The sequence below is a fragment of the Aplidium turbinatum genome, chromosome 1 (genome assembly GCF_918807975.1).
Source record: "Aplidium turbinatum chromosome 1, kaAplTurb1.1, whole genome shotgun sequence".
Classification (NCBI taxonomy): Eukaryota; Metazoa; Chordata; class Ascidiacea; order Aplousobranchia; family Polyclinidae; genus Aplidium; species Aplidium turbinatum.
Genome location: NC_137472.1, coordinates 23263106 through 23286762, shown reverse-complemented (window position 1 = coordinate 23286762; position 23657 = coordinate 23263106). Strand labels below are relative to the sequence as shown.

Here is a 23657-nt window from a genome sequence, read left to right as displayed (position 1 = left end):
CCAGAACATTCTCCGTACGTGCAGGTCTGGAAGCTTCTTTAGCTTGCTTCTCATATTTTACCAGTTGTAAGGTTTTATGACGTCACAAAGATGTTTACCAGTAGCAAAACTTGACAGAACAATCAATTCTTATGATGTAACATTATCGTACCTTCTCGAAGTTACTAGACACCGACAAACCTGATATAAATAGTAGCGTAATTTGCGTAAATTATTATTATGAGAGATTGTAGTTGTAGTTAGAAGTAGAGAGTATAGTGAGGCGATTGTTGATTGAAGTTGAAGCTATTGAATATGTGTAGAAGAGAGTTGGTGCTATTATAAATTGTGATTGAAATTAGAATCGTATGAGTGGCTGTGAGTGAATCACGAAGTCGATTAACAATTATAAGCGTTGGAAATTATTGCTATTTATTGTTACTTTGATTATTTGCTGGAAGTGTTGAGCTGTTCGTTGGAGTCCTTCAAGTATTTTCATATATCATTTCACTAGTAGAACTATTTGACATTTAATTGACTGCTTTTCGGTGATATCCCACTAAACTACGTTATTAATCCTTTCCAAGTCTCTTTCCTGGTAAGAGATAGAAAAAATCATGACGTATACCGTCGAAAATGAGATGATTGAAAACTTACAAAGCATGGTTTAACGAATGGGGTTGAGTGGCAATGAGAAGTCTCAGTTTGGACCAAAAGGCTCAGCGAGAAGCTGACGAAAGAGAAGAAAGAAGAGCTGCTTGTGAAATAAGGAAAGCAGAACTTGAAGAGAAACGGGCGCAACAAGACAAACTCTCTACCGAAAGGGTGGTAACTGGTGAGCTCTATCAGCTTGCTATATTGCATATATTGCAATTCAAGGTTCCATGGTGTGATACGTAGCTCTCAATCACTTCACATAGAATAGTCTAACATAGTGCCATATTTTCTGTCTAGAACTATATTGTGCGTCGATTGCGCGATGGAAAGTTGTCGGAACCGGAAAAACCAACTCAGCGCCTTATCACACCCACCAAACCTAATTTGGAAAATCGAAAATATGTTCCTGGTGAGAATGACTTTTCCTAAGTTGTTAATGTTATGAATTCTAGGGTTTAAGGCGACTTTGGAAATCTAAAAAATTCTGTTACTGCTTAGAACATGGTTGTCAACTACGGCCGCTAGCCAGTTACAGCCTGTGGGCTAATTCCGGCTCTCGCTGACATTTTTATGGCTGCCAGCTACTGTAATATGGTATGGCTCGTTAGCTTTTATAAAATAAAAGTTTGCAAAAATATCAAATTTCTTCAACAATTTAAAAGGCTCACAAAACGTGAGGTAGATCGCTCTATACTTGCGCAAAAGACTCCAGCACATGTCAAATTTCTTTTTGCAGCAATTACTTTCTATTCTTTTATTTGTTAATTCTCAATTGTTCCAATTATTTGTCATGTTGTAAAGTAATAAAAGAATTATTTTACTGTCATCATTTTGAGGAGTAAAATCAATGATTAGACTGCCATTATTAACAAATTGCTGACCAAAAAAGAAACGGAAAGTGATCAGCGAGTGTAGAAAGTTCTAGAAAAGGTGTAAAGTTAAATATTTCTTGACGAAAGTTAAAGGAAAGCGTATCTGCTTGATTTGCGATGAAACTGTTGCAGAGGTAACTGAATGCAGCATAATGTGAAATGAACAAAACAAAAATTAGTCCTGTACTTGGGCCGAGCGAGAACAAAAATTTAACCAAAGTGTAGTTACCTTACAAGGTCAACTCTGCATGCTTTCTCTTTGCCAACAAAGCACAAAACATGGTACAGTAGGCGTATTTATAATCTGCCGGTTGCTGTAGCAATCACATGATATTGTGAGCGCTCTTCTCGAAATTTGTGATATGAAGTAAATTAAACAAACGAATCGGTGTCCTCATATTGGCATAATGGTTTGGTCGATAGTTTATGAGTCAGTCATTTTGATGACATGGGTTCAACCTTTTTTTTTCCTTAATTTCCAAACAAACTTCAAGGCAAGAATGAATTCTCTGTCTGAGTGCTAGAAGGGTCACAAGGACTGCAGTCAGCTTGTTCATAGGGAAATTTGTCGTAAAGTGTCTACCAGTCAAAACACTCCATCTGCTGCAGCAACCTGCACTCCTGCAGATTATAAATACGGTATGCGTACAGTAGCTGGTTACGAGGTTGTTGTAGTGATTGCTCAACACTTGGCCCCTTTCATAGATGGTGACTATCCGTACATAGAAATGTCTCACTCAGGTGAGTGAAGGAGAATGGTGTCATGGTGTGCTCCAATGTGCCAGAAAATAGAGATAAGGTTATTAATATGCACTATATCATCCACCAAGAAGCTCTCTGTGCCAAGACAGCCCAGCTGCATGAAAGAACAATAAACAAAAGGAAAAACGGGTCTGAGGTTGTGCTTTATGTTGACTCAAAACGCACAGTCCACAAACATTGATATGCTAACATCACTACATAAGAAAAGAGTCTTATTGAGCCTTTTCTTTAGCAACTCATTGACCTTGGTTGAATTCTATTAAATGTGGCCCTCGGTGAAAAAAGGTTTAACACCCCTGACTCAGAAGTTGTTAGCAACTAATAAAATGTAACATGTAACTTAACTTGAAAAATGGAGATTGTCATCTACCCAAACAAATTCGGCATACGTGTGTCAACGCTAGGGGGGCTTCTTCTGGTAAAAATTCCAAAAAAGGTTCATCCGAAACAGCAGGAGTTAATCTGCGGAAAAAACAATTTGGATTGTCTGTACAGTGACGTCCTGCCATGCGGCGCACATAAGATTTATAGCGTCTAGAACACTAATGCCTGTCGCTTATACCGAAAAATGTCAACAGAATGCACCATCAGCATCAGTATTGCGACTGACAAGTTTCGATAACAGTTAGAGAGCGTTCACAACTGACGTCATCCACTTTTTGGCCATTCCTCTTTGGAGGTCTTTGTTTGTCTCTTTTCTGAGGGGTTTCTCTTAAGCTTCACAAAAAACAGTGACGCCACAAAGCAACTAGATAAATTTTATAGGTCACCACTGCTCCGAACAGCTAAACTTTCGTTGTCGTCGCCCACATAGTGTTGCCCAAGAGGGTTTCGCCCAAATTTTGTGTACCGCACAGACCTTCCACTTCGTTAGGTGGCTTGAAGATGGTACAGTCATTGATGATGTGGTCTGCAGTCTATTTCTCGGTACCACATTCACAGAGGAAGAAAGAGGCCATTCCCCATTGGTGCATAGTTTAGTGGAAAAGATGGACGCCCGTATGAAGATGGTTGAGGCGCACCCATGCCTGTCTTTGTAGTGTCAGGCCGATGAGGCGTGTGTCGGCGTCGGAGATGAATGAATGGAGTCTGGTAGTACTTGACTACCATTCAGAATTCTATTTATGGTCTGCCCAAGGAGCCGCAGAAATACCTAGTTCATCAGCTTCGTTGATTAGAAGTTGAGCAGCTGGCACAAATGGGTGTCTTGATTTCAATCGACAGGGGTACTCATTAGGGAGAGCAGAGGTCTTGTAGTGGAGAGGATAGTTATTAAGTTAGGCTTCGGTGTCCGTCATCCGAGAGACAGAGTGGCTTGTCTGCGACGAAGTTTAGCAGGTTGGATGCCAGCGAGAATGGGAATACAGTCCAATAATGTGGGACGCAGGCATCCGGTCACTCTGCACAGGGCGCTGTTGGTGGCAGTGAGCACTGCGACAACAAATAGGTGCACAGTACTTTGCTGAAGAGTAGACAAGGGCTAAGGCTGCTATACGCAAAATGTCAGCCATCGCTCCCCAGCTGAAGCCTGCCAGGTGCTTGCGTAGCGCAGCAGACTGGTGACAAAGAAATGGCTCAAATCAAGAAGACTCTTTGTGGCTCGCCCAATCCTTTTTGGAGCATAACACCAGTCCTTCATCTTGGATCACCAACACCTGGAAAGAGGAGTGGACACACAGCACCTCCAGAATTCACTCCTTTGTTTCCGACGCTCTACCTATGCCTCCAGGAGAGGATCTCTTGGTGGTGCAGAGGAACAAACAGCAGACAATAAACTCTACCACTGCCTGATTTTTACTCCACCAAAGGATGGTTGGTCTATCAACGCTGGAGGACTCTACCATCAAGTGACTGCCCGAGGAGTAACCGGACATTTCACCCCATTGAAATATAGTTGAAAAAACAACAACTTTTCATATACAGTAAAAGAAGAAGCATATAATCTTATTTACGGTAGTTTGTTGTGAGATATTTTACCGATAAAGTCACACCTATGTGACAATGAAAAAGATTGAATTCATGTATTCATTAACTTATGATGGTATCATTAATTTTACGGGATGGCTGGTTGTTGTAATTGACGCAACTTTTGTTTTTACAGTTCAGTTTGTCAACTCCCTGGGAAAGCTTACAGCATCTAGTGTGTACAATCCACGGCAAATTATTGACGTTAACGCAACAGCATATCATGAAGAAGAAGAGAAGGTAAATTGGGAGTTTAAGTTTTTTTTGTTGATTTGTTTTCATATTTACCAATGCATCAACTGTATCTTAATTTAGGAAATCTTTTTGAGAGTTCTAAGTAATTTTAGACTACCACGTTGAGGATATTGAAGAGTTCTTGCATGGTCATCGTATGAGATGTTTTGGACTTATTGAACAAATGGTTGAGAATAATTTGACCAAGCGAGTTTGGAATGAGGTAGTGACAGGATAAATGAGAAAAGGTTGACCAAATGAAACATTGGAAGACACTGTGAAGGATGATCAGACAAAATAAATTTGAAAATTGAAGATGCGAGAGACAGACATATGATAGACAACAAATTAATAGATGAAATGACATTATTCAAAAAGCAATGCAGTTAACTAACAAAATAACATACATATTACACTCGAACGTTTTCGAAAAATATATCTGCCCTCATGAGGAAATAACTTAAAAACAAATTACAGTGAATAATTATAATATTAAAAGAATCAGAAATGATTACAATTTGTAACACTAACTAGTTGAGTGCAGACAAACTGAAGAAAGGAGAAAGTCAGGGACATTTTTTCTTTTGAACACCGCTCTAGTTTGCTCCACAGAGAAAAAACATTTCTTTTGTTACAATAATCTCAACAAAACAAGATTACTGCATGATTATATGAAATTAGGAGAAAGTTTGAAAAACCCTTGGCAAGCTAAATGTAAAAATTTGAGTTCATTGTTGTTTTGCACATATTTGCATAAAATGTGCATAATACAGGGCTGCTATATATTCCTTATTTTTAAGTTTTGTCCAAAGAACTACGTCTTAAAATATTACTGTCTTTATTTCTAAAAAACCTCCATATTTTCGACTAGCGTCCTTTTTTTATCTTGTTTTTTATGCAATACTATCAGTGTTACAAATAATGCATGTTTTCGTAATGCGTTTTGATATTATATTAGGCTTTAGATGGCTGACTTGAAGTATATGGCTGACTTGAAGTATATTATCAATCACTTGTTTCAATCACTTGGCTCCCAATGCCCCATCCTGTGAGTAATATGTGCTATCAAGCAAATGAGAAATCAAACTTTTCTACAAAGCCTCCATTCGAACGGCACTGCTGCAGGGGGAAATTGACAAGTTTAGACTCCCTACCGTTCTGCAGCTCAACATAGAGGGTTACACAAGCAAGGTCGAAGTTGTAAAGCAGCTTTTCGACAACAACCGGCCACTTGTCATCTCCTCCAAGAGACCCATTGCACCTCTGTGGATAGGCTAGGTATTTTCAACTACATGTTAGCCTAGTCTACCCTAAGCAGGAAGCATAGCATTGCCACGTTTGTGCATGAGAGCCTGAAATGAACCTTTGTCAATCAATTTTCAACTAATGCCAAGATTTGGTGGGTGTGCATACATAATAATATATCTCAGACTACAACATCATCAATATCTACAAGTCGTCACCTTTGCGAATGTTGCCATCATCTCTCTCAATGTTCTCCTCTCCCAATCTCTACGTTGGCGATTTCAACTGCCAGCACACCGACTGAAGCTGTAACAACACAAGCAGCAACGGATAATTTCTGGCTGACTGGGCCTCTACAAATCATCTTGCCCTCCTATACAACGCAAAAGAACCAGTCAGTTTCCACTCCGGACACTGGGAAACAGAGACAAACCCTGATTTGACTTTCGCGAATGTCAACAGCTCTTTCCATACAGACGTGTGCTTAACAAGTTTTCATGGCGCCATCATCGGACATCCCTCATTATCACCTCTAAACTCGCTCTTACCTTAACGCCACACCTGGTACTGCTTCTAACACCACCACCGCCAGATCACTTCAGTGGCTGGATGCAAAGAAGCTTGAGCGATGGAACAAAGCCATCCAAATCATCGACTTTTCATACTCAAGCCACAAATCATGGAGCATCTTCAACAACGTCACTTCAATAACACAAGCCAACAAAAAAATTTGGCACAAAAGGTGAGAGTCATTTTAGAGTATTTCAGGGCCCTTGATTCCGAAAATGCACTTAGTTTTTTCGAATTGGCTCTAGTTTTCGAGATATTCGACAATGAAAATATTTTCGAAATCGTTACTCAAAAGCTTTCAATTGGCACATTACTTATTTTCAGCCCTGCTTACCACTGTGATGTCATAATTGCACTTGTCTAGCTCAATTGGTTGCTATTGTACGAAAATTCAAGACGCAAGCAAGGGTCGAAATGAACTGTGATTAATGTAAAGGAGACATGAATATTCAATGAAAACAGTTCTGAACCAGTACCTCACAAGAAAAATAGCCTGAAATTCATGTGTTTATGAATGCAGCTTTATATTGAAAAGGCAGGCCTACTGAAATGGATACTTGTACAAATGAAATTTCATTCTAAGCCTTTGCTAAGGCCAAGTTTTTGCTGCAAGAAGTTTTTTTTTATCTATAGGCTAATAAATAGCATAAGCTAATAAAATACGCCTTTGACGAGTAGGATGCTGTCCTCTATACGGCTGCATTGACACTGTCTGCTTTGTAAAGCGCTGACGAGCAACGCATTCTGCGATGGATACAGCGCTGTATAAAACAAGAATTATTATTATTACTTTGACATGAAATTGGTTGATCAAGATAAGTCCTGGGTTTCTCCTGAAGTATGCAAACATTGCACTCAAACCCGTTTCTGGGCTTCTTCGTCGTATGAGCTTTCTTCCAGACTATATGTTTGGGCATGAGGTCATCAGCCACTCGACAGTTTCATCATCCAGGGCCTTCAGTCCAAGCGTTCCATGTGGTGGTTGATGGATTTGGCAGTCATGGGCGACATGGTCTACTGTCTGGTCTGTGGCACCACACTCGCATCTCGGTGAGGGAGCCAGACTCCATCTGCACATGTCTGAACGAAAGCGACCGACGCCTGTTCGTAGGCGGTTAAGCCGGACCCACGCAAGTCTTGCGAGGGACATTCCCGGAGGGTGGGGATCGACGTCGGGTATGAAATCACGGAGTCGGGAGGTGTTGTTTTGCCACTCCGTGTTCCATGTGTGTAGTTCGTCCAGTGTGCCGCACTTATTCCAAGATCTTCAATGTTGTTCAGAAGCTGTCGTGCGGCGGGCACAAATGAGAGTCTTGATTTCAGTCGCTGCTGTTCTCCAGGTAGGCGCTGGAATGTACTGTGGAGGAGGTGGTCGGGGTCCAGTGCGCGTCGAGCAAGGGAAATCATGGCTCCTTTACGGCAAAGCTCAGCAGGTTGGATGCCTGCAAGGATGGGAAGGAAGTTCGTTGGAGTGGGACGCAGGTATCCAGTGACAGTGCGTAGTGCGTCGTTGATGGCGGTGTCCATGTGGCGGGTGTGAGAGCTGCGGCACCACACTGGTGCGCAGTACTCGGCAGTAGAATGGATGAGGGCCAAGGTAGCTGTGCGAAGGGTTTTCGTGTCAGCTCCCCAGCCGGAACCCGCCAGCCGCCTCAAAAGTGCAACGCGCGCAGATAGTTTTTTGCGCAGTGACTCCAGGTGTCGTCGGTACGTGAGTGACCTGTCCAGGGTTACGCCGAGGTAGGTGTGATCGGCGCAGTATGGCAGGCGTTCGTCATCGATGGTAATGTTGATCTCACGTTTTGTTTCCTTGTTGATTAGATGGAAGGTCGCCAACACGGTCTTTGCCTTGCTGAGCTGTAGCATCCATTTCTGGAGATATGTTAATATAGTTGACATGTCCTGGCTTAGGTTCCTCTCCATTGACTGCCAATCTACGTCTGGATGCAGGAAAGCCAGGTCGTCTGCGTAAGCATACTTCCTGGAGATGGTGTCAGGCAGGTCATAGATGTAAGTGTTATAGAGGAGGGGGGCCAGGACAGAGACCTGTGGGACGCCGTTTCTGAGTCGACATAGTCTACTTCGTCGGCCGCTACCGGTGGAAAGGGTAAAGCTGCGGTTTTGCACAAGTTCCATAATCATATGGACCATGTGCCTGTCAGGAAGGAGACAGAGTAGTTTGCAGGTAAGGCCGCTGTGCCATACAGTGTCGTAGGCAGCCGTGAGATCGACAAACACGGCGCCAGCCTTGTTTTTTGCTGAGAAGCTGTCCTCGATGTCTTGGGTCATCAGAGTGACCTGGTCTACGGTTGATCTTCCGTGGCGAAAGCCGGCTTGTTCCCGAGGGAGCTGAGGGTCTATTATCGGTTCGACACGGGCGTAGATAAGTTTCTCGAGTATCTTGAAGGGGATACAAACCGACTATGAAGCTAAAATTATATTTCAAACCCACTAAAAGTTGACAGTTTTTCTAAATTATCTGACTTTTGCTTGTTTCAGACTATGGAATGTGATGCCAGTCGACAAGGCTTGAGCAAACGGCTGGTGGTTTACAAGAAGATAGAAAAGGTTTGCTTTAACGTTCTAGAGTTTGTACTAATTGCATAAAGTTTCCTTTAAAAACAGCAAAACAAAGTTGTGAACAAGACACAATTGCAAAGTAGGCTGGGCATAATGAACACACTGCTGGGTGTTGGTGTCATTAACTACCTAATCCCTTGGTGGGAGCAGCTTATTACTGCAAAAGGGCAGTGGTTTCAGCGTTGCGGTGTCTGGATGAGTTGTAATATAAGTGCATACATCAAACATACCGGTATGTGTTTCATTGATGGCCAATCCGCAAAATAATGTCTGCCTCCAACCGATCCGTATTGTGAAAAAGGTTGCTTATCCCTGATCTAATGTACTTCTGGCTCCTAATTACTTTGATGTTTTGCAAAAGCCACACATTAAAAAAGTCAAAAGAAGGCTTGTCTTGTTGAAGAGTATGAAAACTAGGCAAAGTCCGGGATAAAAAAAAAGCTTCAAAAACTTTGTTGAAAAAAGCTGATTGCAATTTCGGCATCAGCACCCCACTATAGGTCTAACACTCCAGACACTAAGTTTTCTTTTTACCATTATTTTTGTAGGCTTATGACTTGGTATTGGAGATAGAAGAGGTACAATATGCCATGTCGTTGCTTGATGTTAACAACTCAATTGAAAGGTATGTTCAGAATCCAGATGTTTTGTTCGGGTTTACTTTACTAAAAGTCCACTGGGTAGTTGAGCTGTGAAAGTGCCTGTACCATAGTTCTTGGAAAGTGGTTTGGAAAGGCGTCAATTTGATGCTTATTAAGAGCATGCTGGTCTTTTGCTATCCTTAAAGACGTGCTTGAAGCTGGACAAGGACTGGCTTCCTCCCTTTTCATCCACTCAAACGCAGTCTTCAAGCATGTAACGTACGCCTAGATACGACACAAAAATGATTAAGAATACCAGAATGATATTTTTAATTCCAAAATGCTAAATGCAAGTCATCCGGCAAATGTGGATCAAACATCACCGTTTTGTATTCGCTTTAGCAGTCAAGATCATCCAAGCTTTTAAGTTATTTTTCTAGAGACTCTCTTAATAATAATTTTGAAAAAAAAGTGAAGATGGTAGAGGAAGTGATTGGATTTCATGATGATCGCCAAGAAGATAGTCATAAAGATCCAGTCTTTCCGATCATGAAAATAAGAAAAGGAAAAAAATTGATGTCTCGGATTATGCATTTTCTATCTTTGGTCAGTTGACTTCATCATTGCATCAATTTATATTTTTGTCATGATATTTATATTCAATATCAAACATGATCAATCTGTTCATCAAACATGATCAAGAAGAAGATACACTATACGGTATACAAGTGTTTGTGAATTTAAAGTTTATTAATAATAATTGAGTCCAAGACAAAGTATTTTTTTCTACTGTAAGTGCACACACAATCCTGTAACCATTAGCAGCTTCTACAGTAGTTACAACATCCATATCATTTCCAACAGCAATTTGTGACCTAAACTTCATGAAAAATCAAGAAATAAAATTTTATGGAATAGTCAAGAAGGATTTTTGAAGAAAATTTCATTTACAACTGGGTTTGTGTATGATACAAATTGAAGTGTATTCACTTGAGTTAGTTCGACTGTTTTCATTGCACAAAATACTTCTTGCTGAAGTTAAGGCATTGTATAGATTGCATATTACTGTTATGTTGTTTGTCATCTACCTTTTGGGTAACTCTTACTTATTTCAGGATCACTGCAAGATAGTGCTAGATTCCATTATTTTGCATCTACCGATTCTCATAAAAAGGGATGCTAAAGACAAAGTAAGCATTTATGTGTTTATGTTTCATACTTCACAATAACACGCAACAAATACAGGAGATGTGGATTATTAAAGATTTTTAGGATTATTGAAGCCCCAATCGAACGAAAATAGAAGAAACTATACACGAGCTTCACCCTAGTTTGGGATCATCAGTGGTGCAAATGCATGTTGTCTTGAGCGGAAATTAAATTTCCAACTTAAATTTTACTGAACTTTATCGAAAAGAGCATGTTTCAATCTATAAATACCAACCTCGCCATTACATTTTAAGGCTATGTTTATTCCGTTATATTGCAGACTTAACACTTGCAAACAATCAATACACTACATGGGGCCAGCAGTTTGGAACAAGTTTCCACCTACGATAAAAAATGAATGAAAAACTGTAAAAGGCTTTAATCCTTTATTGACAAATGCGACAAATCTGTCATGTTTGGAAGAACCCTGCACAATTGTAGATTAGACCGTTTTTTTGCAAATTGAACGGATGTCTCAGAATTGTCACATTTCAGAAAGTCAGTTTTTATATTGGCAAAACCTTTGAAGAACCAAAGAGGAAAGAAGGAGATGCTAAGAGAAAGATGCAGGCTTCCAGGGTGTATGAGTGCACCATACATATATTGCATGAAATGCGAGGTGTATTTGTGTTTAGACAAACACAAGAACTGCTTTTTATTATTTCACAAAGAGTGAAGCTAAGTCTTGCAGCGCACTGTACTTTTTTCTTGAAAGGGATATCAGTGAATTTTCCAAACTTTTATTTTTGTGGGCATTTTTTTTTTGTCATGAGCTCGAAGTTACATGTTTTGTAAACATTTATGGCTTGAATAAGCATTGAATTACAGTCCCCAAATTAAACAATGTCTCTTGTTTCATTGTTGTGATTTTGAGCAAACACTTTCCTGAAATGGACGAATGTGACAGATTTGTAACGTTTAAAAAAATAAGGTAATTAAAAAAAAATTGGTAAAAAGTTGACTTTGTGTCATATTGTGTCTATTAACATACAAAAAAACGTTTGAATAATTTTTTTTATTAAAAATATTAATTCTGTCCATGTAGGGTTAAATCAAAAATGAACAAGCTAAATCTTTCTTGAAAAATACCTATCTAAATATTGCGTACACCAAACATACTAATATTTCATTGCCCTGCAATGATAGGCCAATCTGTGTAGATTTATTAGCAAAATAGCAAGATTGTAAATACTCTTACTGGCTTTCTGCTTTTTGTGTTTTTTGTCTGCAGAAGTTCTACCCATAGGGTCTACAGAAGTTTTCCATCCTCTTCGGCCAATCGCCATCTTTCGGTGAAGCGGTGGCCAACTGGCCATGTGCTCCAACCAGGGGCTAGTTTAACTGATGGGAGACCCGGGGCACTTTTTGATCGGGGGGCTCGTGCAAAAAAATTTTTGCGTCATGGGCTAAAAACTTTACACGGCAACTTGAAAGTCACCCACACCATTGCTAATGCCTTTACGCCAAACTCAGTCGCAACCTTGTGACTAAAAATTAACCTTGAAAGAAAAAGGAGGCATTTTGCAGAAACTTCAAGGGCTGAGAGAAAATAATAATAACGAGTTTGCCACTTCCAGGTAGCGTGAGAGAGAAGCGCTAGACAGCATGGGAAAAAGGTCGGTTTCTTGACTGTTGGCCTCAATCGTAAGGAAGTGTGTTCTTCAACTGGTACCAGATGTCTTGGCAATGGATTCTAGCCAATGTTAATTCGATTGTGCAGTTGCACGTTAACCCTTTGCTTTTCTGTTTCAACGTTTTTTTGGAAGTTAACTGCTCAAGGGGGGGCCGTTTTTGGATCAAATTCAATCAGCTGTTACGTGTGATCCGCTGGTGCTATTTCAACAGAAGTTGCACTGGTGTGAAAAAAAATCATTTGTCTATAAGTTTGAAAAGTCATTATTCTAAAATTTTATATGTTAAACTTGATATTTCAACTTTTGCAAAGGTACCCAAAAACGACAATTTTGATTTAACTTGCCGCCTTTAATTACCGTGCCTAATCCGATTTCATGCAAAGTTCTAAAGGACAAAGAGCTCGATCAGCCGCACGAAGTGTGTGTGCGGTGTGCCGACTCATTGCATTGATAAAGATTTACGACTTACGAGCAAATCTTATTGTAGGCTACTCATTAATTATAAAATAGTTACAGAGTAAGATTGTTGCATGAATTTGAAAAAAACAAAACTGCGTTGTTTTATATTTTTGTCCTAAACTAATGCTTTGCGAAACCCATGGCCAGCTTCTTGTTTTATGGAAACAAACTTCTCATAAGTAACACCTTGACCTACTTGAATAGCTGTTTACATGTTCGTTTGTGCATTTTAGGTCTACAATTGAGTTTGTAGTATGAACATTTTTAGTAGAGAGAAGACAATTGAACAAGCTGTTGAAATTATCTGAAATTTCTAAGTTCAAATTAGGCGCTTTTGGAATTGTGGATTTGTGTCAAGTCGCATCACAAATATCATGCAGGCTTCATCATAAGTCATTTGGCTTACGGGTGTTTATAAACATGACTCATGAATTACATCCACTAAAAATACAGCATTTACATCAACAAAGCTAAGTTCGAAGTTCACTTTTTATTGAAGATTGTGTCAATCAATTTGAAAATGCATTTATAGTCCGCCAGCGTCGAAACAATGTAACAGCGAAGTGAGGAACATGGGTAAACAAAGGAAATGTGAATTGTTTGGAACACAAAAAATACGCGTAAACGCGACAAAGCGATACAAGAGCAAGGCAGCGATTATGTTTCTGGCCAAAAAAAAATTAACTTATGACTTGAAAGATAAAAATGATTATAACGAAGCTTCAAAAATTGTCGTAAAAACTATTGCAGAGACATAATAAACATAATCATTTTGTGCTAGATTGTGAGAAGACTTCCTAGATTCTTTTCAAACATTTGCAGGATTGCAAATTATTTTGTATAACTTTATATTGACAAAAAATGGCTTCTTGGTTGATATAACGTGTCTACAATGTATAAAAAATTCTTAGGCCTACTACATTGAAGTAATGAAATGACTTTTTCTGATGACGTTTTACAACATCCGAAAAGTAAAAATAATAATGATGAATAATTTTACATAACCATGATTTGTAAACGCTTCACAAAAATTGTCGCGGAGACTTTACTGTTAGACGTAAAACGTTTGTAAAAGAAAACTGTCAGGTTACGTATTTATAATGTTTATTACGCTGTTATCGAGTTATAAACTGCCTTTGTTGTCTACCTTTGTGGTTGCCGGCCAGCTTAGAGCAGCATGCAAACTACGCGTTTATGGTATTTGCATCGTGTTATGATTCCCGCAAATTTTCCACAAGGTCTTTGTTTTTATCTTGATATTTTGTGCCTTTTCTGTCCTAAACTTGAAGTCACTGTGCAGCACAATCCACACCGGTTTTTAGACTCAGTCTTCATTGAAAATCTTTTGTGTGGTGCATCATTTCAAGTAGTGTCTTCCCCTGAACTGTTACACAAACCGCCCAGAACCAGGTTGATTATGAATATTATAGCCGTTGAGTGGCCGTTATTGTATGTGTGGATTTATTAGCTGTCTGATTAAATTCATGCTAAAGTCGAGCAAATTCTGCTTTCGGGATCCTTGCCGTTATTTACGTTTTTTGTTGTTGATAAGTTTAGGCAGCATTTTTACAAAATAAATGAAGACATCGGTATTGTTCGTCACTTAGATTTAGTTTTCTCAGCATTGTTTATTCATTCTTTGATTCATTAGTTTATCCCACTTTTAGAATAATCGGATCGTTTATAAATGGCGGGTTTTCACAATAGCCGGTCTCTTGTACGTTGGCGCAACGTATTCAGATGTTGAATCAATGATCAAGAAAGCTGATTTGTTGTTTGTTTTATGTGACGCCGAGCTTTATGCCTAATCTACAATACAAAATATTTTGTAGTGAAGACGAGGCATTATCATCTTTATTTTGCGCTCTTTGGAACAACACACAGTGCACTGTGAAACAAAAATGCAACACATAACAACTAGGCCTAGGCGACATAAAGCAGCGAAGGGACATGTAGTCATCGAGTAAGCTGCTACGTGATCTCATAATTTTGAGCATATCTCACAATTACTGTTTGCAAAAACGCCATTTCTTCAGCTTCTTCCAAAAGCATTTGCAGTGATACATTTCCTCAATTGCAAGTTTTGTCAATGAGAGTATTTCCATAGAACGTTTATTTCGAAACCAGGTTTTTCATGTCACTACTCACTACCTAAGGGAAGATTTCTTATTGTAACGCTTTTTATTCGTCAATGGATATTTGCTGGTTGAAACAACTGTTTTGAATAGTTTGTGGCCTACATTGATCGTAGATTGCTATTCTTCGTAAAACTGATAACGCAAAAAACGTTTGCTATTATTGTTTCTAATTAACAACTTTGTGATCACTGGATTTTCTTTTGTAGCATAAGAAATAACGCGCTTTGTATTATTGAGGTCAAAGGAAAACAAGAGGACGTTTCTCTCTGCTCGCGCATATCGATGCACGAAGCAATTATGAGCTTATGGCTTGTTATTGCAATGTAATCCATTTCACGCTTTGCTAGAAGTTAGCCAGAAATAGCAAAAATTCACCAAAATCTTGAATTTACAAGAAAACTACACAACTTTTAGCATCAAATTTAGCATCATCATATCCGCCTGAAAATTTTAGGAAAAGTCAAGAAAAACCAAGTGCATGGCGTTACTGTGCTTCAAGTAATCAACGGAAGTATGAGGGGGGGGCCAAATCTGGCCTCCCTTTGAGGAGCAAAGTGTTAATGGAAATTATGGACGTTCTTCACTTGGAATTGAACCTTCGTTGTGATTATACTATGTCATTCTTAACCACACGGCCACATCTCAAGACAATGAAGCTGTTGTTAACTTCAGTTTTTATTGCTTTTTATGCAAGGGAGGATGCCTGGATGACTGGACGTCAAAGTGCGCAAAGACGCATGAATCCACAATCCACATCCTCTTAAACTCCACTCTGCACACTCCGAATGCGCTTCCACCGTTTTTGCACAGAATTCGGGCATTTCTGCTCAACCATGCACCAATGGGAAATGGCTTCTTCCTCTACTTGTGAATGTGGTGCTAAGACACAGACTGAGACCACATCATCAACAATTGTACCATCTTCAACCCACCCAACAGAGTGGAAGATCTGTGTGCCTTAGATAATGAAACCAATGACTAGCTGGTGGCTACTCTCTCATAGCCTTCCAGTGTAGTTCAGAAACATCATAGACCCTTGGCCCCAGAGATTGGAATGTCACAGAAATTATGCGTGAACGTCACCGGTAAACAACTCAATGGGCCTGTAAACAAGACTCAATCATGTCAACACGAATAACGCCATCCCTAGGCCACAAGACATGAATGATGCAAGGCTTGAATGCCGCAAGACATGAATGACACAAGACCTGAATGTCGCAATACATGAATGACGCAAGGCCCGAATAACGTGAGACTTGATTATTTCTCATTAAAATTGATTGTGTTTTAAACATGGTAGTAATTTCATTTGTCACCGTAGCAATTTTTATTTTTTATACAAACAAAAGGATAAAAAAAAATTTAATATGTTAATAATAAAGTGATCTACTGTATAACGTATATTACACACATTACACAGGCCTTTTCCTACGTGCAAGCCTAAGACGTGGCTGAAAGCTGATTTAGTTTTCATTACAATATCCTTTAACAATCGTTTTCGATCTCAATTACCTTTTCAATACCGTATTAAGTAGAATATTTGTTTAAAGCATTACTTATTAAAAATACAATAAAAAAGTTTCCAATGAGTTTTGCTCACTATGCAGATAGCAGCACGTTTCCTATCTTGATTAAATTATCTACAATAAATGATAACTTTGTATTCAAATTTTACAAAAATTTGTTGTATCTTTGAAAAGAATCAAAATGAAATTAAGCCGTAGTGACAACCGGACCATCAATTAGCAAGAAAAATGCAGGTAGACAATTTACAAGTTTACAGCAATCGCACTCAATGCATCGTGTGACTGAAGCTTTTGCTTAAATAATAACTTTGATAGCCTACAATAAGTAAAAATGTCCAGCAATGTAAATTTAGAATGCGATGCAAAATGTCGATTAATCAAGCAGAGTTTAGACTCAAAAATATAATCAATTTCCAAGTTAACATAGGGAAAGCAAGTTCTTTTGCAAGTTTTATACTGTAAAGGATACAAAATATTATGTTACACTAGATAGACCGTAGAAATCATTGGAAGTTTGAAGCTTAAGTCATGGTCAAAATGAATCGTCATCGTGTGAGCCTCTGGGGCCGAGGGTCTATCCTTTTACCACCCTAGATTCACTATGTTCCCAGACTACACTGGACGACTACTAGAGAGCAGCGGGTCTTTGTTTACATCATCCATGCACTTCATTAGGTGGCTTGAAGATAGTACAGTCATTGATGATGTGGTCTGCGGTCTGTTCCTCAGCACGACATTCACAGGAGGAGGAAGAGGCCATTCCCCATTGGTGCATGGTGGAGCAGAAAAGCCCGACACCCGTATGAAGACGATTGAGGTACAGTGGTACACCCATGTCTGTCTTTGTAGTATCAGGCCGATGGGGCGTGTGTCGGCGTCGGAGATGAACGAATGGAGTCTGGTGGTACTTGACTTCCATTTATGGTCCGCCCAAGTAGCCACAAAGATGTCTTGTACATCTGCTTCATTGATCAGAAGTTGAGCAGCTAGCACGAATGGGTGTCTTGATGTCAGTTGACAGTGGTGCTCGTTCGGGAGAGCAGAGATCTTGTAGTGGAGAAGATGGTTAGGCTCCAGTGCCCATCGACCGAGAGACAGAGTGGCTTTTTTGCGACGAAGCTCAGCAGGTTGAATGCCAGTGAGAATGGTGACTGGTGAGATTGACCAATTGTGTGGGACGCAGGCATCCGGTCGATGTTATGGCAGTGAGCACTGCAGCACCAGACAGGTGCATAATACCCTGCTGAAGAGTAGACAAGGGCTAAGGCTGTTATATGCAAAGTGGCAACCCTCACCCCCCAGTTGGAGCCTGACAAGGCGCTTGAGTAGCGCAGTGTGGGATGTCACTTTCTTGCGCAGTGACACCAAATGATGGTGGTATGTGAGCAGCCTGTTTAGTGTCATCACTAGATAACTTGGTTCGGGGAAGAAGGACAGAGGTTTTCCATTGTTCTGAACAGGTAGCTTACGATCAGCTTCCCTTTTGTGTAGGTGGAAAACTGCTGCCACAGTTTGGTTTCGCTGAGTTTCAGTCGCTAGTTCTGGAGATTAGCTGAGAAGGTTTTCATGCCCTGGCCCAAGGTGTCTTTTAAATTTTCCCACGACTTTACGGAGAAGAGAATTGTCAGGTCGTCCACATGAGCGTATTTTGCGGTGATTTTGGTTAGCAGGTTGTGGGTGTAGATGCTGAAAAGAAGTGGAGCCAGGACCGATCCTTATTGGATGCCGTTTTTCTGGTGTCTCAGTCTGCTTCGCCATGAGTTGCCGGTGGTGAAGGTGAAGCTTCAATTTCTGACAAGTTCCATAATCATACGGACAATATGTCGGTCAGGAAGCATGCAAAGCAGCTTACAAGTAAGGCTGCAATGCCATATGGTGTCATAGGAAGCTGTAAGATCTAGAAAGACAGATTAAAAGGTTGATGATTGAGTTGATGACGCAAGCATAGATCAGCCTTCAAAGATTTTGAAAGGAACACAGAGGAGGGATATCGGACGGTAACTCCTTGGGTCCTGTGGTGGTTTGTGAGGCTTAGGGTTCGCAAAAGCTTATTTCCAGATTTGAAATTGTGAGGTGGTGCAGACAGGAAGAGACTTGTAGGGCTTGAGGGCAGGGCCAGCAGGCCCAGCATAGAGCACAAGCTCAGGGCAGAGTTTATCCGACCCTGGAGACTTGTATGGTTTCACTAAGCAGAGGGCGGTTGTGAATTCTTCTGCACTGAAATCTCCAGAGATTGTTTCTTCTTGTGGTGTTTCCACTCGCCACTGGGCAGATACTTCCTTGGCGACAAGGCGGGATGCCTTGCGGTCATTTGTCTTGTAGATCCTGTTCTACACTTGCTGGGAAGAGATGACATTTACAGAAACAGGGCACTGGCCAGGGGAGTTTTCTGAGCGCCTAGTGAGGTTGTTGATGATGCTCCATGCTTTGCGGCTTTAGTGTGAGAAGTCGGTGGTTTGGACGGCTTCATTCCGTCACTCAAGCTTCTTTGCTCCCAGCCGCTCAAGTAGTCTGGTGGCAGCGGTGTTAGAAGCATTACCAGGTGTAGCGTTTAGATATGAGCGATAGAGAGCCTCACACTCAGAGTCCCATCATGGTGTATTGCTGGTTCGATGGCGACGTGGTATTGTGGCCTTGGCTGCAGTTATTATGGCATTGCAGAAGTCTTGGTCTGCCTCGCCTGCGTTGCATTTTTCAGGTGATGGTAACTTTACAGTAGACTCATTGGTGAAGATGCTGTATTGATTCCAGTCGGCTTTTTTGAAGTTCCATTGCTTCACTGATGAACTCGGGACAGGAGCCATGAGTTTTAGGGCGATGATGAAGGATGGCCGGTGTTGGGACGACGGGAACTTTTCAAACACACATCTATCTTGAAGAAAGCTGTCGACACTCGCGAAGGCCAAGTCAGGGTTTGTCTCTGTTCCCCAGCGACCGGAGTGGAAACTGGCTGGTTCCTTTGGGTTGAATAGGAAGGCAAGATGGTTTGTAGAGGCCCAGTCAGCTAGCAATTTTTTGTCGCTGCTTGTTTTGTTGTAGCCCCTGTCGGTGTGCTGGCAGTTGAAATCGCCAGCTTAAGAGACTAGGGAGAAGAACGTTGGAAGGGATGATGGCAACATTCGCGGGGGTGGGGCCTTGACGAAGTTGTAGTCTGAAATTCAAATGCACACCCACTCAATCTCGGCGTAAGTTGGAGGTTGGTCGACAAAGGTCCACTTCAGGCTCTCATGCACAAACGTGGCGATGTCGTGCTTTCTACTTCTAGGCTAGCGTGTAGTTGGGGATAGCTAGCCTATCTTCCTAGGTGCAGTGGGTCTCTTGAATGAGGATGACAAGTGCCCTCTACAACATTTCAAAGGCATTGCATGATGAAGAATAGCAGTAATCAATAAAGTTTAGCCTATCATACCAATATACAGTGCAATAGAAAATCAAAGATATAAGTAATAGAAGGCATTAATAGTCAATTTAGGCTGAACTACTAATTCATATGGTACTGTAGTTAAGCTAGTTTTTTGCTTTGGTGGTCAGAAATAATATCAAGTTGAACTGCTTAGTGACAAGATTAAGACTGCAGATAGCTAGAGTTATTTGTAAGGTAAATACACTTCTGCTACTCTTTAACTATAGTTGCTTATTTTTTCTTTTAAATGACTTTTGGGATAACAATCTTTAATTGAATATACACAAAAACTCGTACTCTTTTATTGTGCAGTTCGTCAGGCCATAGCCCTAAGAAGGGCTGTAGGCATTATTCGCTACAGCAGCTTACTGTTTACTCGTGTACACTGTACAGGTCACTGTCAACTCAATGAATTCATAGTTTCACAAAATGACAAAAATTTCGCCTACAACTTGTATCGTACTGTCAAATGTTTATTTGATTTCCTGCAGAACTGTCACAACTAGCCTAATCACTACATGCTAAAATTGCACAAAAGTAGCCTAAAATTTGCAAAATGTAGACAAAGACTAAGCTCCATACCAATCACTCTTTAGACTAACAACTTAAGACAGCACCTATGACAGACATCAAGTTGGCCTTCAGTGGCATCAAGCTTTGCTTGATGTTATGGCTTGTCATGAGAGGTCGCCATAGTTAGTAAGTTCAATTTTTATTGTTTACACAAACTAGGCTACTGTCGACCCAGACAAGCCAACATGGTGTAGGCAACTAGGCATGCATAAACCTACTGACGAGTTGAATGCCCATAATTTCATCTTCCTATGCAGGAACTTTAGCCTACTTTCAACAATTAGTTTTTAAAAACTCATTGCGGAATTTAGAAAAATATGTCTGTCTTCACATTTGTGTGCTACGAATTTTTTTGTGTTTTGCACAAAGTGATAATGGCCAGGTTATGTTACGAATGCGTTTCTTGGAGAATGAATAAAACTTCGAATGCTATAGACCAAAAATTGCCTTTGACTAAATATTTATTTCAAGTGAGATATTGTGCTTCTGGACAGTGTTGTACGCGTCAATGAATAAATTGACGGCGTCAGCGTTAGCGCGAATTATCTAAAAACTTTACGGCGTAAAGTACTGCGTAAGCTCTTAAAGAAATTGTCAGCGTCAGTGCTAACTTCTAGCGCTATTTTAGCCAGGGTCTCACAAAACGGAAGTATTCGACTACTAACGAGTTTGGTTTTTGAGACTGTGTCGAGCTGCAAAAGATGACTTCGTCTTTTCTCGACTCAGATTAACCAAGGATACGATAAACAAACTTGAAACTGCATAATTGGATAGACGAACAGCTGCCACAGAAGAAGATTGTTTATTGCTATCAGTCTGAAAGTCAAAACGTCAAACAAAATTGAACTCTCATTGTGAAACGAGATTTTCCATGCAAACGAAAAATGACGCATAGCGCGTGACGCTTAAAATCGACAAAATAGTTGACGGGCGCTATCACTTCCGTCAACTAAAAAATAACCTCACGGCGCTAACCTCAGCGTCAACGTACAACACTGCTTCTAAAGTGCATGTTTACCAGTAAGCGAAAGGATAGTCCCATTTTTCTTCTGCATAACTGTCTGCCAGGTACAAAAGCAAATTGAAAAAAATGTGTCACCAGACAGATGCAAGCCATTAAAAGAACAACAAGTAATTTTAAATTAAACTTAAGCCCTGATCGTCGTCTTCGTGTGAGCCTCTGGAGCCGAGGGTCTATTCTTTTACCACCCCAGATTCACGATGTTCCCGGAGTACACTGGAAGGCTACTAGAGATACAACCCTGATTTTAGGATACACCAGTACATTATAGGACCTCTGGAAAAAAAATTCAAAACTATAGCCGTTTAACCATGTTCTATGTTGTATCATAAAATTACGTCTTAAACACTGTGAAAAGTTTATTGACAAGATCTGTTGTAGCCTAGGTCATGTCCAGGAGTATGCCTAATGTACACTGTACAGTATGGTATTAAATTAGTGATAGTTGCTACTATTGCTAGAACAGATAGTGACGGCAGTCGCCTACTTGTCACTATGAAACAAGTCAATTTTGCATCTATGGATAATGGGATATAAGGTCAAAATAGTCAATATCCATGGCTAGTAGAGCTATAAATATACAGAGTCAAGCTGGCTTGGCTTCCACCGGTGTACAGGTTAACCAAAAACCGTAGTGCCAATGCTCTCCATACAGTTTGTAGTTCAAAAACAATCGATGCAACACGGTAGGTGTTAAGAAAGAACAGTTCATTCATTAATATTTCCTTTTCTTGCTTGGAGTGCAATCAGGGATATCTAGAGAGGGGATATGAAGGCTCGCCTTATTCTCATGACACTACCAGGGCGGTAGTTTGTAGTGCTTTAAACATGTGGTTCTTTTTAAAATTGTAGAAAGTTTTGTACTGCAGCTGGTACATTGAGCTACAGAAGACAGTTAGGAAATGTTACGCAGAGCATATTTAAATACCGTACTTGTTTACAAAGACAGTTGAAAAGTTACCAGTAAGCTGTTTTTTTTTAACAAAGCCTTTGCAGTAGGCTAGATGTAAAGCAAGTATGTGGGTAGTTGAGTTAACAAGCAACCATGAGCATGCTGTGAATATCCAGGCCGGATGCTAATAGCGCAATGCAGGTTATCATAACAAGATTTATTAAACTACTATCTGTGCCAATTGTCATTTTACGATAAACACAGATTATTTACGATAAACAAAAGCCCTTCTATTGTCAGACGTAATAAAAAGCCTTCGTATCCCCTTCTTTAGACATCCCTGAGTGCAATGCCATGCATTGTAAGATAATTTAAGGAAAGACCTTCTGAAAGTTTACTTCACATGATCAGCACATTGTCTAGTGTCCTTTTGATAGAGTTTTTCAACAACCACCTCATGCCGACTTACATCCATTACAATAGTGGTTCTCAAAGTTTTTTGACCGCGACCCAAATCGGAGTTTTATGAACATCGCACGACCCAAACATCAAAAAATGTATTTTTTCTGATAAGACACAGACAACCAGTTGTAGTACACAGTATTTTCAATTCTTTTCAACTAAAAGTACACAGTACTTTTAGTCACCAAACAAACGTGGCTTGTTTGGTGACTAAAAGCGCTGGATTTGTTGGTGAGCAAAATTGGCTTCGTTCCAGTTCCGCTTCTCGGTGCCGAAAATAAATTCGATTTTTTTTTCACATGTAGCGTTGCAAGTGCTTCGTTTCCAGATATCTCTTCAGTTTGGTTTTCTTCAGAGATTCGTTCGACAATAATGCACAACACAGCACACATTGTGGCTTGGCAGCACTATGATCATTGATAGAAGTGAATCCCAAATCTAAAATTTTTTCCTTGTACGAATACTCACTCATCCTTTAACATTAACTTTTAACAATACTACTTGCAACGTAATAACCTAGTTGAAAGGAACAAACCTATAGCTCGCATCTAAAGAAACGAACCTATAGCTTCAAAACTTTAAAGCTTTTAAAACTCGAACTTTCAAACTTTCAGAAAACCACTTATGGTACAATACTCCAGATTACTGAGATGAAGCCACATAAAATGCTTATGATCTTATAATTCAGTCATAATGGAATTGAAAATACTTGAAAAGGGAAATAAAAAAGTTTGTATGGGCAGAATTGAATCACCATAGTGCGACCCATTTTTTGACCCTGCGTGACCCATGTTTGGGTCACGACCCGTGCTTTGAGAACCACTGCATTACAACAACTTTCTGGTGAGAAGCATCTTGAGCAGCAGTTGTCAGCCTGAAGTTTTCAATTGGTTAT

The 23657-nt window shown here is 40.1% G+C and overlaps 1 protein-coding gene across 1 annotated transcript in view; it reads left to right on the top strand.

Annotated features, from left to right (window-relative positions):
- LOC145770349 (protein PAT1 homolog 1-like) overlaps nt 1–23657 on the top strand; it is a 188751-nt gene that overhangs the window by 144320 nt on the left and 20774 nt on the right. The window contains exons 13-18 of the mRNA XM_082581970.1: nt 934–1045; nt 4372–4475; nt 8784–8852; nt 9413–9489; nt 9886–10051; nt 10561–10635. Coding sequence (XP_082438096.1) covers nt 934–1045; nt 4372–4475; nt 8784–8852; nt 9413–9489; nt 9886–10051; nt 10561–10635 — 603 coding nt within the window. The remainder of the gene's footprint in view (nt 1–933; nt 1046–4371; nt 4476–8783; nt 8853–9412; nt 9490–9885; nt 10052–10560; nt 10636–23657) is intronic.